The 15,981-nt window shown below is 42.5% G+C and overlaps 1 protein-coding gene across 4 annotated transcripts in view; it reads right to left on the bottom strand.

Annotated features, from left to right (window-relative positions):
• NUDCD3 (NudC domain containing 3) overlaps positions 1-15,981 on the bottom strand; it is a 55,674-nt gene that overhangs the window by 14,987 nt on the left and 24,706 nt on the right. For all 4 annotated transcript variants that reach the window (XR_014027265.1, XM_081334032.1, XM_081334033.1 and 1 more), the window contains exons 3-4: positions 13,927-14,059; positions 6,072-6,215 (exon numbers count right to left, since the gene is read on the bottom strand). Coding sequence is in view for 3 of the 4 variants with exons in the window: in XM_081334032.1 (XP_081190158.1) it covers positions 6,072-6,215; positions 13,927-14,059 (277 nt within the window). In the remaining variant the exon portion in view is untranslated. The remainder of the gene's footprint in view (positions 1-6,071; positions 6,216-13,926; positions 14,060-15,981) is intronic.

Genomic DNA, 15,981 nt, shown 5'->3' on the forward strand with positions numbered 1-15,981 from the left:
CATTTCTGTTGTTAAGCGAGACACTTGTTACGTGCGTTTTGCCCCATTTTACGACCTTTCTTGCTGCTACAAGAAATCACTGCAGTTAAGCTAGTAACACGGTTGTTAAGTGAATCTGGCTTCCCCTATTGATTTTGCTTGTCAGGGAGTTGCAAAAGGGAGATCGCGTGACCCTGGGACAGTGCAACCGTCATAAATGTGAGCCAGTTGCCCAGCGTCTGAATTTTGAGCACAGGGTTGTGGGGAGGCTGCAACAGTCGTGTGAAAAATGGTCATAAGCCACTTTTCTCAATGCTGTTGTAATGGTCACTAAACAAACTGTGGTTAAGTCGGGGATGGCTTGTGCACAATGCCAAGATTACAAGTGAACCAGCCCAGCGTCAACCAAAAGGCTCTGTAGACAATTTCTCAACTGTGTGCTTCTGAATTCCCCGCAAAAACTGCACGTAACGCTTTTGTCCACGAACCCTGCCCATAATCATCCTGTCAAATCGACTCCTTTGAAGCAGACATAGAGTAAGCATGAGACAATTTCCTAAAGAAGACATGTAATGTGACACGCACTGTTGATGAATTTCCAAGGCAACTTGCTTGGAAAGATTCCAGCCTTATCTTTTCCACTAAAAATCAATTATTCATTCAGTCCCTGGTGATTATGAGTATGACGAGCATTCTCACCCCAGATTCTCTCCAAAAACGTGTTAGAATTGTCCACCCAAAGGCAACAACGGAGCGTTTGAGTGAAAGAAGCCAAGCCGCTTGCTACTGTGAGTTAGTAAACGCAGAAGCAAAAATGCTTCAGCCCATCACCCAGAACGGGTTACTAAAAACAGATCCCGTGGATCTATTTCCGTCCTGTTCTCCGACACACTAACTAGGGTAATGGAGAAGGGTCACACAGAGAAATATTACCGGCAAGGCTGGGAGTTTGGGGACGTACATGGGAACCAGAGACAAGGGTAATATCACTCTTTCAAATGGTTGACTTTGAAGAACAGTATTGAAGAATTCCGAAGTATAATTTCCTCCCGAGATTTGTATTAACACTTCCTTCCACATAAGGGTTTTCACTGTATCCGAGAGCTGCACCAGGACAGCTTTACAATGGGGAAAAAAGGAATTACTTTTCTTATTTTTATTTATTTATATCCCACCTCCATTAGTTTTACCAACAACTCAAGGCAGTGAACATATCCAACAGAGAGAGAGAGAGAGAGAGAGAGAGAGAGAGAGAGAGAGAGAGAGAGAGAGAGAGAGAGAGAGAGAGAGAGAGAGAGAGAGAGAGAGAGCGCTCAGGAATTCTGGGAGTTGAAGTCCACGAGTCATAAGACAGCCAAGGTTGCCTACCCCTGCACTAGACCAAACTGCCTCTTTAAAGCAGCTATGGCAATTAGTTTTAGGAATTGCCCGATCATGAATTGCAAATTTCATAAGCCCAAAGTCTGAATAGTTTACCTATTTTCCACGAAGCTTCATCTAAATACATGGCAAGCACATGTTCACTAGCAGACTATAATGCTACCAGCAGATCACAAGGATGCTCGGGCAGCTACCAATAATATATAGGTACCGTCACTGGAAAATATCACTTGGATAATGCATTGCTACATATAACTGATGAAATCCTTCTGCAGGGTAGGAGATCCCCTCATCCTTCTACAATGCTTTGCTAAAATCCATTCGTTTCATTGAAGCAAACCTTTCAGTGCCTATATCTGAAAATAAGTTTAAAGGACAAGATTTTAAAGACTTCAATAAACTTACTTTGCATTACAAAGAGACTTTCAAAAGTAATTGGCCAGGAATATTATTTTCCCTTTTCTGACATAAATTAGCACCTGTAGCCTAGTCCATGCTAGCTGAGCTCATTCTGAAGGCTGAGCAAATTTGATCTAGAAACACGCAAGTAAAAGCAGGCCAAGTCTGTAATGAGGTCTCCATAGCGTTTTTATCACACTGAAGAACCTCATACGAGGAGGGTAAGAAATCAAGTGCCAGAGTTAGGCAAGGCTTATCACACCCACAGCCACACTAGAACTCACGACAGCAGATTAAAATTGCTGCAGAACCTGCCTTCAGCACCAACTATTGCTGATTAAATCTAAATTTATTAATACAGTACAGCATGAAAGCTTTCACCTCCAGCAAAATTTGCAGCAGTGAACGGTATGTATAAGAAATAACAGAGCATGCCAGAACTCTCAAGGGTGTACTTTTAGAACATGCTGAACCTAAAGTTGATTGGCCAGTTTGTTGGTCCATCTTTAGCAATCCAACTGAGGTCACAGCCCCATGCAGAGATGGCTGAGGCTTATACCCTTGTTTGCAGTAAGAAAGACAAAAAAAAAGTCTGAACAGTAGACATTGCAATACTTGGGAGACAGCAGAAGGGAAGAGGAAGAACTGGAGAAAATGACAAAATCCAAAATAGAACAACTGTGACCAAAGAAAGCAAAGGTAGTACAAATAATAATAGTGCCTGGATTGCAATCCCAAAGCATTCGGAGCACCATGAACACCACCGGCATTGACAAAATCACTACCAGTCAATTACAAAAGGCAGCTTTATTTGGAACAGCTTACATCCTGTGACAATACCTTTAATATTATTAAACAGAGTCTGCCTATCTCAGGGAAAGACTTGATAGCTGAAAAAAATGCCAAATCTACTCTAAACGTTGGGCTGTCTATGCAACCAAACCATAAAAAAAGGAGCAAAAGAGATGCTGTGGGTGGAACAGTTTCATTCTGCAATCATCCCTGACTCCTATCCTAATATCTGGAGACCGAAAAGCTCAAACAGTCTTAGCTCAACCTATCATGCAACCCAAATCTAAAGCAAGATGCGATGAGCCCAAATGCAAAGCAGCAGCAACTTTCCTCTCTCTCAAACTTTCTCCCAAAACAACTTTCACAATGCCACAAATCCTTATGCCCACTCCTTCAAATCCTTCTGTCTGAGAGAACCTTATCCGTTGAATTCAATGCCCCAAATCATCTCTCTCAACCTCTACTCAAATTAAGGGTGTGAAACTGAACCAAATAGTTAATCTAACTTATTTTATTTTAACTAAACTATTGGTTTAGTTGTGTTTCACTTTCTCCTAATTCTTCCCTGTACATAAATTTTTCTAAAGCAAATTTTACATGCACCCATTTGATTAGGGATAGTATGCTGTCTTTGTATTACTCAACAAAGCATATCCACACTGCCCTTGGCTTAAGGCTTTGCCATGAGGAAACCACCAGTTACTTCTTGGCACCTCTGACTTAGAGGATTGGGTTTGACTTAGGATACGGCAACTCCCTATGCTTCTAATAAACTACATCAGGGGTAGGCAACCTTGGCTCTTTTTATGACTCGTGGACTTCAACTCCCAGAATTCCTGAGCCAGCATGGCTCAGCTTGGAAACCTCTCCCTTTTCCCTCAGCATGGCTGGCTCAGGAATTCTGGGAGTTGAAGTCCACAAGTCATAAAGTGGCCTAGGCCAGGGGTAGGCAACCTTCGCTCTTTTATGATTCGTGGACTTCGACTCCCAGAATTCCTGAGCCACCATGGCTCAGCTTAGAAACCTCTCCCTTTCCCCTCAGCATGGCTGGCTCAGGAACTCTGGGAGTCGAAGTCCATGAGTCATAAAAGAGCCAAGGTTGCCTACTCCTGAACTACATGTAGTCCTTGACTTACAACAGCTCACTTAGGGACCATTCGAAGCTACAACACTGGAAAAAGTGACCTTTGACTATTTTTCACACCTATGACAGTTGCAGCATCCCCATGATCAGGTGATTTACATTCGGATGCTTGACAGCTGACTCAAGTTTATGACAGTGCCATGTCCCTGGGTCACATGATCAGCTTTTGCCACCTTCTGAGAAGCAAAGTCAATGGGGAAACCAGATTCACTTAACAACTGTGTTCCTAATTTAAGAACGGCAGTGATTCACTTAACAAATGAGGCAAGAAGAGTCATAAAATTGGGCCAAGCTCACTTAATAAATTTCTCACTTAGCAACATAAAAAGTTTGGGCTGAACTCTGGCCCAAACTTGAGAACTACCTGTATATCCAAGCAGAGACATTTTTGCACTTGGAAAGAGTTAATTTTTCCATCCTCCACCTCTTTCAGACATCTAAAGATTCCCTATTATTTTATAACCCCACCAAGGATTCCAGAGTGAATGCAGGGCCCTGCCCGGCTCCCATTTTCTATTCAGCCATCAACAGAAGAGTAAGGATGAGGGACAGAGAAGCCCGAGGCCATTTGAAGAGCTACAGGGCCTTAGAGAAAAGAAAGGGAAGGAGAAACAGACCAGTAATAAAAAAAAATGATATAAGAAGCAGGAGTTAAAAGACTATATCAGTCTTTTAAAGTAAAAGGAAGAACATGATCTGAAACCTCAAGATGAAGCACTTCTGTTAAAGGATAGGTTTTCAGGTCTGGTTAGTGTCTTTATGACAGAGCGCATGGAAAAGCCTCATAGCAAAGAACATCAAACATCAAAAGCAAAACTGTGGAGTTATATATGCAGTCACACCTGCATGTTTTTGCACCAAAAATTAGCAATCCCTTCGCTGTGCTCTTCAAAAAGAATGTATGTCCATCATATTAACCTAAAAGCAATTGTTTTTAATAATAATAATAATAAATGCTAGTATATTACACACATACTATACTATACTATACTATACTATACTATACTATACTATACTATACTATACTATACAGTATATAGTATATTATAGTATGTAGTATATTACAGTATAGTATAGTATATTATAGTATATAATAATATACTGCTCTGGGACTTCAGAATTCAAACAGACAAGCACCTGCAACATAACACCCCGGACTTAACACCTGTCGATAAGAAAGACAAAAAAGTCTGGATAGTGGATGTGGCAGTGCCTGGAGACAGCAGGATAGACGAGAAAGAACTGGAGAAGATAACAAAACACAAAGACCTACAAATAGAAATAAAAAGACTGTGGCAAAGGCAAGCAAGGGTAGTACCAATAGTAATAGGCGCCTTGGGTGCAATCCCAAAACAACTGGAGCACCACTTGAACACCATGGGCATTGACAAATTTGCCATTAGTCAATTGCAAAAGGCGGCCTTACTAGGAACTGCTTCCATCCTGCGACGATATCTGTAATACCATCAAACATCCATATCTGCCTATCCCAGGTCCTTGTAAGGACTCGATAGGTAGACAAAAATGCCAAATCCAGTCTGAACATCTGGCTGACTGTGCAATGATCAATAATAATAATATACTCTAGTCCTTGACATGACCATTCATTTGGTGATTTGTTTAAAGTTATGACACTGCTGAAAAAAGCCGGGTCTTATGAGGTCCTCAAACTTATGACTGTTGCATCATCCTTATGGTTATATCATCATATGTGGTGGCGCAGTGGTTAAATGCAGTACTGCAGGCTAACTGTGACTACAGCCAGTTCAATCCTGACTGCTTCAAGGTTGACTCAGGCTTCCATCCTTCCGAGGTTGGTAAAATGAGGACCCAGGTTGTTGGAGGCAAGATGTTGACTTTGTAAACTGCTTAGAGAGGGCTGTAAAGCACTGTGAAGCAGTTTATAAGTCTAAATGCTGTTGGTATTGCTGTCTTGCCTCCAGCATCAGAGGCAGGTTGTCTTTTTTTGAGGGAACACAAAGGAAATGATCTTCTTACGCTCGTGTTCAAATTTCATTTCAGCTTCTTTTTGGGCGCTTGGCAACCAGCTTGTATTTATAACTGGCTGTGGTGATCTGCAGTAGCATGATTGCAATTTGCGACCGTTTTTTTTTTGTCCCTTGCCCATTCATAAGAATGAGTCCACACACTTACAACCATGGCATTTGCTTAATGACAATGGACTCGCTTGACAAGCATCGTAAAATGGGAGCAAAATCAGGTCTGACTCAAACTACAATTGCAACGACTTATGATGGAAATTCCAATCCCAATTGTTGTCCTACGTTGAGGAGTACCTGCAGGGTATGTACACGTGCAGACACAAGATTGCATATACATAATATTTCCTGAAAGGAAATGATGAGGTAATCCTTACTAGAATACATTTCCCGGGTTCTAGACTCCAGACAGAGGTCTCTGTGTTGATCTTGTGAGTAAGGGCGCCTTCCATCAGCACTTGGCGCCCACGTCCCTCCACCAGCGACACATGGATTGAACTACTGCCGATGTCCACCGAAACCTGGAAAGAAGCAGAGAAAAATGAATTAGCAAGGTGATTCATCCCTTAATAGTCCTTTCTGGGTTACAGCAGCAGATTAGAATACAAACAGCAATGCAGTACAAAGGAAAACATCGCCCTTTCCAATTTCTAATTTATAGACTGCTACTAGCCTTTATTACCTTAGCAAGTCCACAGGTTCTACAAAATATCCAGGGATTATTCATAAAGAAGGAATGGGTCAGGTTGTCTGGGAGTGACTTGTGTTTCTTTTAGCAGAGAAGAGAAAGGAATACATCTGTCCAGTATAGTAACCCTTTTAAAGTAGACGTGTGCAAAGCCAGGCCAAAAGGGAAAATGAAGACAAGCAAGTAGAAAAAGCTGTTCTTTCGCAGAACATAGTCCAGGCTTGCAAAGGTGGAAGGCTAATCCTTTTATTGCGAGCTGCTCCCTCCACGGGGGAAGTCAGGCTCCCCATACACATCAGCAACGGCAACTATAGGACATATGCACTCAGGTATAGGATGCGGGTGCCTTAATGTTTCCAGGAGGAAGAGGTAGCATTATCAACAAAATACTATTCCTTTGTAGTACTAAAACTAGGAGTAACTTAACGAGGAATTGACCTTATTGAGCCATTTTCTCAGAACTGGTCCTCCTCATTAAAAAGCCATGGTGGCGCAGTGGTTAGAATGCAGTATTGCAGGCTAACTCACTGCTCACTGCCAGGAGTTCAATCCTGACCGGCTCAAGGTTGACTCAGCTTTCCATCCTTCTGAGGTCGGTAAAATGAGGAGCCAGATTGTTGGGAGCAATATACTGACTCTGTAAACCGCTTAGAGGGGGCTGTAAAGGACTACGAAGTGGTATATAAGCCTAAGTGCCACTGCTATCTTGTAACAAACACGCGTCTGAAGGCAGACATTTAGCAACTGAATCACCCATGTTTTTCCCTTGCTTATTGTCTTTGAGGTTCTCATTGTTAAGTGCTTCTGCATAATTCATTATTTAAATGTTATTTTACGGTGTAATTGTACACACGTTTACCCTGAGGTAAGTGCTTATTAGGGGACGCGGTGGCTCAGTGGGTTAGGATGCTGAGCTTGTCGATCAGAACGTCGGCAGTTTGGCGGGTCGAATCCCGAGTGCTGCGTAACAGAGTGAGCACCTGTTACTCGTCCCAGCTTCTGCCAACCTAGCAGTTCGAAAACACGTAAAAATGCAAGTAGAAAAATAGGGACCACTGCGGTGGGAAGGTAACAGCGTTCCGTGCGCCTTTGGCGTCTAGTCATGCCGGCCACATGACCACGGAGATGTCCTTGGACAAGCGCTGGCTCTTCGGCTTTGAAACAGAGATGAGCACCGGCCCCTAGAGTCGGAAACGACTAGCACGCATGTGCGGAGGAACCTTTACCTTTACCTTAAGTGCTTATTAAGACCAGTGGGATTCAGAGAACAGAGCCCTCCAGATTGTGCTGAGCTCACCCACCTTCCTTGTCTACTGATTGTACTGGTTAGGATTGAGAAATCTTAATTCATCTGTCCCTGGAGCTCATAGGATTCTTGCCTCTGCCATATAGCCCTGCTTGAGCTTAGAAGTGAATAGAAAATATATTTTATATGGTCATTGCTTTCTAGAAAGACAGTTAGTTTAATAAAAAAAAAGTATGTAGACACAGCCAACAAGTAGCTTTGGAGAGCATTTCATTGGCTTAAGGAAGAAGTGACATTGGCCATACTTGGGTTCAGTTGTAAGGGTTACAACCTTGTCATTTTACTAATGTGTAGAATGCACACAGACCTACAGCTATAAATACTAGATTAACAAGAAACCTTTCTTTTCTGGTCTAAGATACAGACGGCTAAGGTGGACTGCATTTTCTGTAAGAGTGTAATAATGCACAACACAACTGCATAACCTAAGATCAACATGTTCCAGGTACACGTCACTTGTCAGAGCTAATTCTATACCAGTGTTTGTATCGCTCAGTTCTAATGCTGGGCAGATAACAGTTATCAATCCACGTAGTATTATTCCATTAAGTCTAGAGTAGTAACCTTTCATTGACCATCACTTTCAATGCTCAGCAGCAGATCTTTAAAGCCAAAGATTCCCTTCCCTTTCCTTGCCCTGAGATGGTTATTATAAAGGATGGAAGCAAACAGAAATAATGACACGTACGGACTGCTAGTTATATGCGAATAATTCATTGTACTCCAGAAACCGAGAAGCCCAAAGACTGCAACCTAGACATAGAAGAAAGTGGAAGAGGGAGCTCACAGCATTTTTCCCCCAGCTATTTTATTGCTGAGCAGGTGAAGGAGAATGAGTTGTAGTGAAGTAGGAAGATGAGCCTCTTAGGATAAGCCACGTGTAAATGTGGCCAATTGTAAATCAATTTAGCTTCAGTGTCGCACATCAGTCAAACAAAAATCATTTTTTGCCAGGGTTCTTTTTTATGATTACAAAGGTTCTCTTAGTAGTAAAGCTGCATTGCACTTCGGCAAATGGGATTTATATTCAGGAAAAGAAAGACTAAAGTAAGAAAATAAGATGAAGTGACTATAACATTTGTCCAACTAGGGATGGCAGGGCTACTAGGTGCCTTTGCTTCTTTGGGCCGCTCTTTTTTAATGAAGTTTTAAAAAGCTGAGATCGAAAAACAAATCTCAACACACTCATCTCCAAGATGCTCCACTAGCCAAGGACAAACAAACTAGCATTGCTTCCAACGTACAGATCTGTTGTTGTTGTCCAGTCGCTAAGTCGAGTCCAACTCTTCCCAGCCTTATGGACCATAGCATGCCAGGCTCTCCCAGAGTTTGCCCAAATAAAACCCAATGGATAGTAAGAAAAGGCTAAAATTATAGACAGTCCTCACTTAATGACTGCTCACTTAGCAACCATGCAAAATTACAAAGGACTGCTCCCAAAAATACTTACAACCCAATTTTGAAGTTCTGACACCTACACACGCACACACACACACACACACACGCACACACATACACACACACACACACACCATGGTCACATAACTGCATTTTGGGTGCTTGGCAGCCAGCTCGCAATTATGGCTGTTTAGAGCAGGGGTCTTCAAACTTGGCCCTTTTATGACTTGTGGACTTCAACTCCCAGAATTCCTCAGCCAGGCACATGTTTAGAGTATATTGCAGTCATGGGACTGTGATTTTCAATGTTTTTTGCCAGGGGATCCAGCATTTATTTCCAGTTTCCAGCCAAAGACACCTTCGTGTAAAACGGATCCACTCAATGGCTATGTTTACTTAATGGCTACCGCAAACAGGGTGACACGGTGTCCCACTTAACCATCACAACGACTTCCAACCATAATTCCAGAGTCAGTTGTGATTGTAAGTCAAGAACTACCTGTACGGCAGGAAAGCTAAATAGCCAGTGTGACTCTGGAACAGTAGGCTAAAATCCTTGGTGTGAGGAGCTAAACCTGGTTATGATGCAGTGGGAGGGCAGCCCTCCAAGCTGTGGACTGGATAGCACTTTCTAAATTCATGGTCTAAGGCAGGGGTCGGCAACCTCGGCTCTTTTATGACTCGCGGACTTCAACTCCCAGAATTCCCGAGCCAGCATAGCCGAGGTTGCCGACCCCTGGTCTAAGGAAAGTCTCCTGCTTTGCTTCATGTGGGCAGAGAGAGCAGTCCTTTTCCAGTTTTCTTGGCTGAGGTTCTCCTGAATGCTTTAAAGAAAAACAGTTTTTCATGCCGTGCGCAATTTATGGCATCTTCTGCCAGAAGAAGACCAATTGTTTAGACTGCTTTAAATTTCAAGAGTAGATAAATTTATAGAGGAAGGGCTATAAATAAGTATTGCCTAAGACCATTTAATGTTCAGAGGCAATGTGCCTCACCGAGTGGGAACGAGCAATAATTGACAACTATAAAGAACTTGTGGGAAACACTTGATCTTCAGTTTGATACACGGGATGCTGACCCTAGGATAATCTGTTCCAGCTCACAAATAACGCTAAAGGTTAACCACAGTTGAACATTAAATGTGTAAGTTTGGGTTTATGTACTTGTCCTTCCTCTCTTCTCTTCTGGCACAGCCAATGACCGATTTGGAAGTCTTAATTTTTGCTTCAACTATGGGGCTGCTCTGCACATATGAAACAGAACTGTGCTTAATTACAATTTAGGAAAACCCGTGTGCTTTTAAACCACACATAAGATGCCCCCTTTTTTTGTATGTGCGCCTTCAAGTTTATGTTTATGCCAACTCCCTGGATACGTCTCTGCAAATTTTCTTGGCAAGATTTTGGAAGTGTTTTGCCACTGCCTCCTTCCTAGGGCTGAGAAGGAGTGACTGGCCCAAGGTCACCCACTCACCCTGTGCCAAAGACAGGACTAGAACTCACCGTCTCCCAGTTTCTATGCCTTAACCACTACATTAAACAGGCAGTCCTGATGACTCTACTTTGTCCCAGTTGGGCTCTCACGAGAAAATGTAGTTTCTGTAAAACGGAAGCAAAATTTTTCTTCAATTAAGCTAGAGGTGAAAGGGAGGTTGAAGGACACAAGACAAGGTTTTCTGCTACCTGTACTTAGGATGTACAGGAGAGGGAAGTGTTGCCTAATGATTAAGGCACCAGGCTTGAAAGCAGGAAACCGTGAGTTATAATTGCGCCTTAGACATGAAAGCCAGCTCTGTGACCTTGGGCCCCTCACTCTTTCTCATCCCAACTCAACCTCACGGGGTTTTTGTTCTCTGCCTTAGTTGTAAAAAATAACAAAGGTGGGACAGAAAGAAAGAAATCAATAAAGTAAACAGTCCCTGGCTTCCAAATGACGAGCGTCTGGGCAATCAAAACTTGCTCCTTTTAATGGGCACCCCATGCAGTGAATGCAGATAAAAAGAGGCTGGTGCGACTTGCCCACTGAAGCCGGTGGGTGTTGCTGTGGACACCTTTGTAGCTACTGCTTCCTCTGCTGATTTCAGAGCACCTGCTAAGCAGCCGCATTACCCTGTGTGTTTGTGTATGTCAGCTGACAACTCTTGCAATTCTGATATGGAGCTAATATGAGCTGAAGCAGATGTACCAAGAGGGAATGCTTGATTCAGCTGCCCTGAATCACAAGAGAAGAAAAACAAATCAGTTTACACATGGAAAAAAAAATATTGTGCGTGCCTACACACAGCTTCTTTGTTCTAATAGTGTTTCCAATATCAGAATTAAAAAAAAAAGACTACACTACACTCTAACAATTCCGGTCACTACATTTGCCTCTGCCTGCATGCATCTTCATCTCCCCTTCCGTAAGAGGACCAGTAGACTGACAAGAGATAAACTGCATCCCTCGGCTGCTTGGAAAAGAAAGGCAAGGAAAAGAAGATGGAGAAGGGTGAGGGGAGGTACTGCAAATTAGGGGGTGGGGGGGGGAAGGAAGCCTCCTTCAAGCTAAGTGTGTCTCCCTAGTCACATCACACACAGAGAGATATATAATTCCCTTGGCAAAAATAAGTAAGTAGATTGACTCTGCCTTCTTGGGGATATTATTTTTCAAGTTCCCACTCAGGCCCATTCCCTTGGACTTTATGGCAGCTCCCACATCCCACCTTGCTTAGCTATTAAAGTAAACATGGGAAAGACTCCAGGGAAAACAAGCTGCCTTTGCAGAGACTTCCCAATCCAAGCATGCTTGTCTTCTCTCACGTCAAGGTCATGGCATGGAGAGTGCTGATGGCCCTGGAGCAGACACCTGAAGGCAAAGTAACACAATGAGGAATCATATGGTTCCTCCAAAGGAGTTCACCCAAATCCAGCCTAACTCCTCTTTCTTTTGAGTCACCAATCCAGGAAGCCAGATGGAATGAATTGGAGACCCACCTCTGCTAGATGCTTTATGAAGAGGTATCAACCCTCTTAAACGTCCTCTCTACGAGCCACTTGGCTTGCCGAAGCAACAGATCTCGCAGCCAGTGCTTAAAAATAATTCACACTCTGCAAAGCACAGACAGACCCAGGGCTGAGTAGAAAAGGCATCCTGGCAAATCACATCCCTCAGGAAAATCTAGATAAAATCAATGAGATTGTTTACCCAACGGTTAGCCTGCGTTGATTATATCAGCTTAACAGCGGCTGGGCAATAATCGCTGCAAAAGAAGGATTGGTTGATGTTCGGGTGCAAATAGTCTCCAACCAAACAGAGATGTTCACTTTTCATGGATAGGAGCGGAAAATCAAAATTAAGACTTTAGAATTCACTTTACACATTAAAAAGGTGGGTCTGACCGAAGATGTCGGAAAAGTAAGTAAGTTATTATGTCATTACGTCAGAAAAAAATGAGTCCTAAAGATACCTTTCCTGAGGGGGGGGCAGGGGAGGGGGTTGGCAACCATCATAAATGTGCATGTGACGTTTCTTCTGCATTTCATACGGAGTGGGAAGGGTGAGAAAGAAACTCAAAGCTAACCGTAACAATAACCCTACCTTAATTTTATTTGGTATAACATGGGATAGAGAAGAGCTTGAATTTCAAGATTATGTTATTCCACTGCCAACCTTACAAGATAGGACAGATCAGGAAATCAACTCAGAAGAAGACTATAGGGGTATATTTTATTTCCATTGCTTTTCTATTTTATAGAATTTAATTTCTTACTAAGCTATTGGAGCTCTACTTTGCATTCCCTTGCTCATTCAGCAGTTAAATTGACAAAACATTTTATCATACTTTCTTGTTTAAAGGGTTAATTTAATTATTTGGCATATATTTAATTAGAAAACTAAAAAATACTGTAACAGTAATTTGTGAGTTAATAATTAAATTGTGATTTTAATTTTTTGCGGCTAGACTTAATTTTATTTTATTTTAATTTTATATTGTATTGTTTTTAAATTTTGCCTTGTAAACCGCCCTGAGTCCTTTGGGAGTAGGGCGGTATATAAACCGAATTAATAAATAAATAATAATAATAAATAAATACTGTAGATTACAGTGATGGAATCTTGCAAGTCTGCTTATGTTTTATCTTACTCGCTCTTGTGCCCCTCTAAGTCAGGGAGTAGACAGCCTGAGGCTCTTTCTGACACTGCCTCTTTTCCCAGGCTTCAGGAGTGTTTCTGTCTTTGTTCTATAACAGCTCCCGAATGTTCCCTTCAACACCATATCCAAGGCTCTTTACCTCTTACTTACTAATTCCTGGAATCCCTGCTATTTCTGTTTACTCAACCTGGCCTACTTTGAAGGGCTGATTCTGGAGGGGGCAGTTTTGACCCATTTTTTTAATGTTTTGAGGGGTTTCAGAGTGCTTTAATAGCAACTAAGCTCATGGGGGCCTCCTCACTGCAGTTTTAATTTAAAAGCAGAGGGAGGGGGAGTTTCCAAATTTTGACAACACGATTGCCACAAGAATGGAGAGCTGTGTGCATCCCAGGAGCTATCTAGACCTCTTCTAACTGAAGGCACCAGGAATTGGGACCTGGGATATCATGCAATCAATACACTGTGCTTTTTTTCCCCCTTTACATTTTAAGGTGGCTAATGGCAATCCAGGCTTGTTCAATGCTGGAGGATGGCTGGAAACAGCTGCAGCGTTCAGCAAGTTTGGACTGCTATAGGATAGAATCACTGTTCGTAGCCATGAAGGAAGCGAGGGAAGAATTCTAAACGGAGCTACAGTGGGCATCTTATTAGGAAAGGTGGGGATTCTATCAGTCAAATGGGCCAGAAAAGCTCTGATACGCTCATTACCTGTCTGCCTTTCAGGATATGCTTGGGCACTGGAACTTTAATTTCCAGGTCGCTGTAGTCCTGAGACCAAGTGTAGTTCTCTCGCACAGCTCCATTGTAACTCTCAGGATTTGCCTGGAATTGTTCCTGTTTCCTAAGGGGAAAAAAAGAGAAAAAGACGGAACGTCCATTGGATTCTGGCTACAGACAGAAATTCAGAACCTCATTCCAATATATCCAAGGTGAAAAAGGCTGGCTGATGTGCCAGCTTAAAATGGACTGTGGAGCTTTCCCAGAAATAAGACAAGCCGATGCTCTTCTGTGGCAGAAAGCAGCAAATAACAGAAATTGACTATGCCAGCAGACAAGAATAACCGTCTCTATTCAGAAGGCAGCGATGTCTCTTTAGGTTACTCAGTTGCGCTATTGCCCCCTCCACACACACACACAAACACACACTCATATAGAAATCTTTATCTAGTTCTGGGCAACCTGCAGGGTAAAAGGAAAAGTTAAAAACAGCATAACCAAAGGGTAAGTGGAGTCAGTAAATGGGAGAGAAATCTCTTCTTCCCCAAAGGCAGAATCATAACGTGGGGACAGGACGAGACAACGGAACCCAGCAAACCTACAAAACGTTTGAGAGTGGAAAGCTAACTTTCCACTCGGGTTTTCCTTCTCTCCTGTGCAAGCCGTCTGCATTTGTTTCTAGTGTTTAAATCTGCTGGATGACCACAGTGGCGGAAGACATTCGGTGCTGCCCTTTCGGAGTCACTGAAAAAAAAATCCAGGCGCACTTTCTTTGGTTTGGGGTCATCCAAGGCTGGGATGCCGAAGTTGCCTTATTTCCTGTAATGGATTTGTGAGAAAGGTCTTGAGAAATAGGGTGATGCTGCCTAGGGCAGAGGTCCCCAACCTTTTGGGCACCAGGGACTGGTTCCGTGGAGAGAGGTTTTTCCATCGACCAGGTATGTGTGTGTGTGTATGCTGCCTGCATCTCGCGGATAGGGCTTTGCTTGTGCGGACCGGTTGCTGGCATGCTGCAGCCCGGTACCGGTCCACCGACCGGGGGTTGGGAACCCCTGGCCTAGGGAAATGGAAGGGACAACTTGCCACAGCCAACTTGCTGCAGGACAATTCGCCACGGAATACACGTCGTGAGGGACAATTCCACAATTTCAATTATTTAAAATAACTTTAAAAAAATATTTCCATTTTTGTCATTCACATTTCATTTTGTCCCTCTTTGGGCATGCTTTCTTTAATGATTCTATTTCACCATTTCTTCCGATATTAATGTAACTCTTATCCCATGCCAAGTTGTCCTGCAGTGAGTTGGCCCCAGCGAGTTGTTGTAGACCCGCCTAGGGAATGGCTGGATAGGAGACGGCAAAGCCTGCAGCTGCTTAAGGGGCAGAGAAAGAGTGTTAAAAGAGACCTCTTCTTTTCCGTTCTCAGGCTAAAAGGGAGACAGTGGCCGATTTGTACTTTCAGAATTGCAAAAGTGACGTCAGCCTTCGAAGGTAGATCAGACAGGAAACACAACCAAATGAGCTAATTTTACTTTATTGTAAGGCTTCGTTAACAGAATTTTGCAAGTCTGAAAATATAAAACTCGCTAAGTAGCAAAGCAGTATCTAACCAGACTTTCAGCTTACGAAACCTAAAATGTCAAACACTTTTGAAAAGAAATTAGCTTGGTTAATGCAAAGAACTGTGGGTGTTGAACTGCTCAAAAAAAAAAGCCACTTATATAAATTACACCTGAGCAATATTTAAAGTGGGAATTTCCTTTTGTTTCTGTCTAGCTACTGGGATCGGTGTGCTTATATGTCAATTCTCACTGGAAACGAAATATAAGTTAGCGCATCTACTTATATTACATATTTTAATGAAAAATATTACATTTACATACCACAGGTTGTCAAGTGGTCTCCAAATTAAGGGACTGAGCAGACCTTAGATACCAAACAACCTTTGCATGCATACTTTCATGCACACCCAGTGATGAGAATTAGTGAAATATCAGAGAAACAAATGAGGAAGAAGGATGCATTAAGAAGCAAAACAGTCAGT

The sequence above is a fragment of the Vipera berus genome (assembly GCF_964194415.1).
Source record: "Vipera berus genome assembly, chromosome: 8".
NCBI classification, from domain to species: domain Eukaryota; kingdom Metazoa; phylum Chordata; class Lepidosauria; order Squamata; family Viperidae; genus Vipera; species Vipera berus.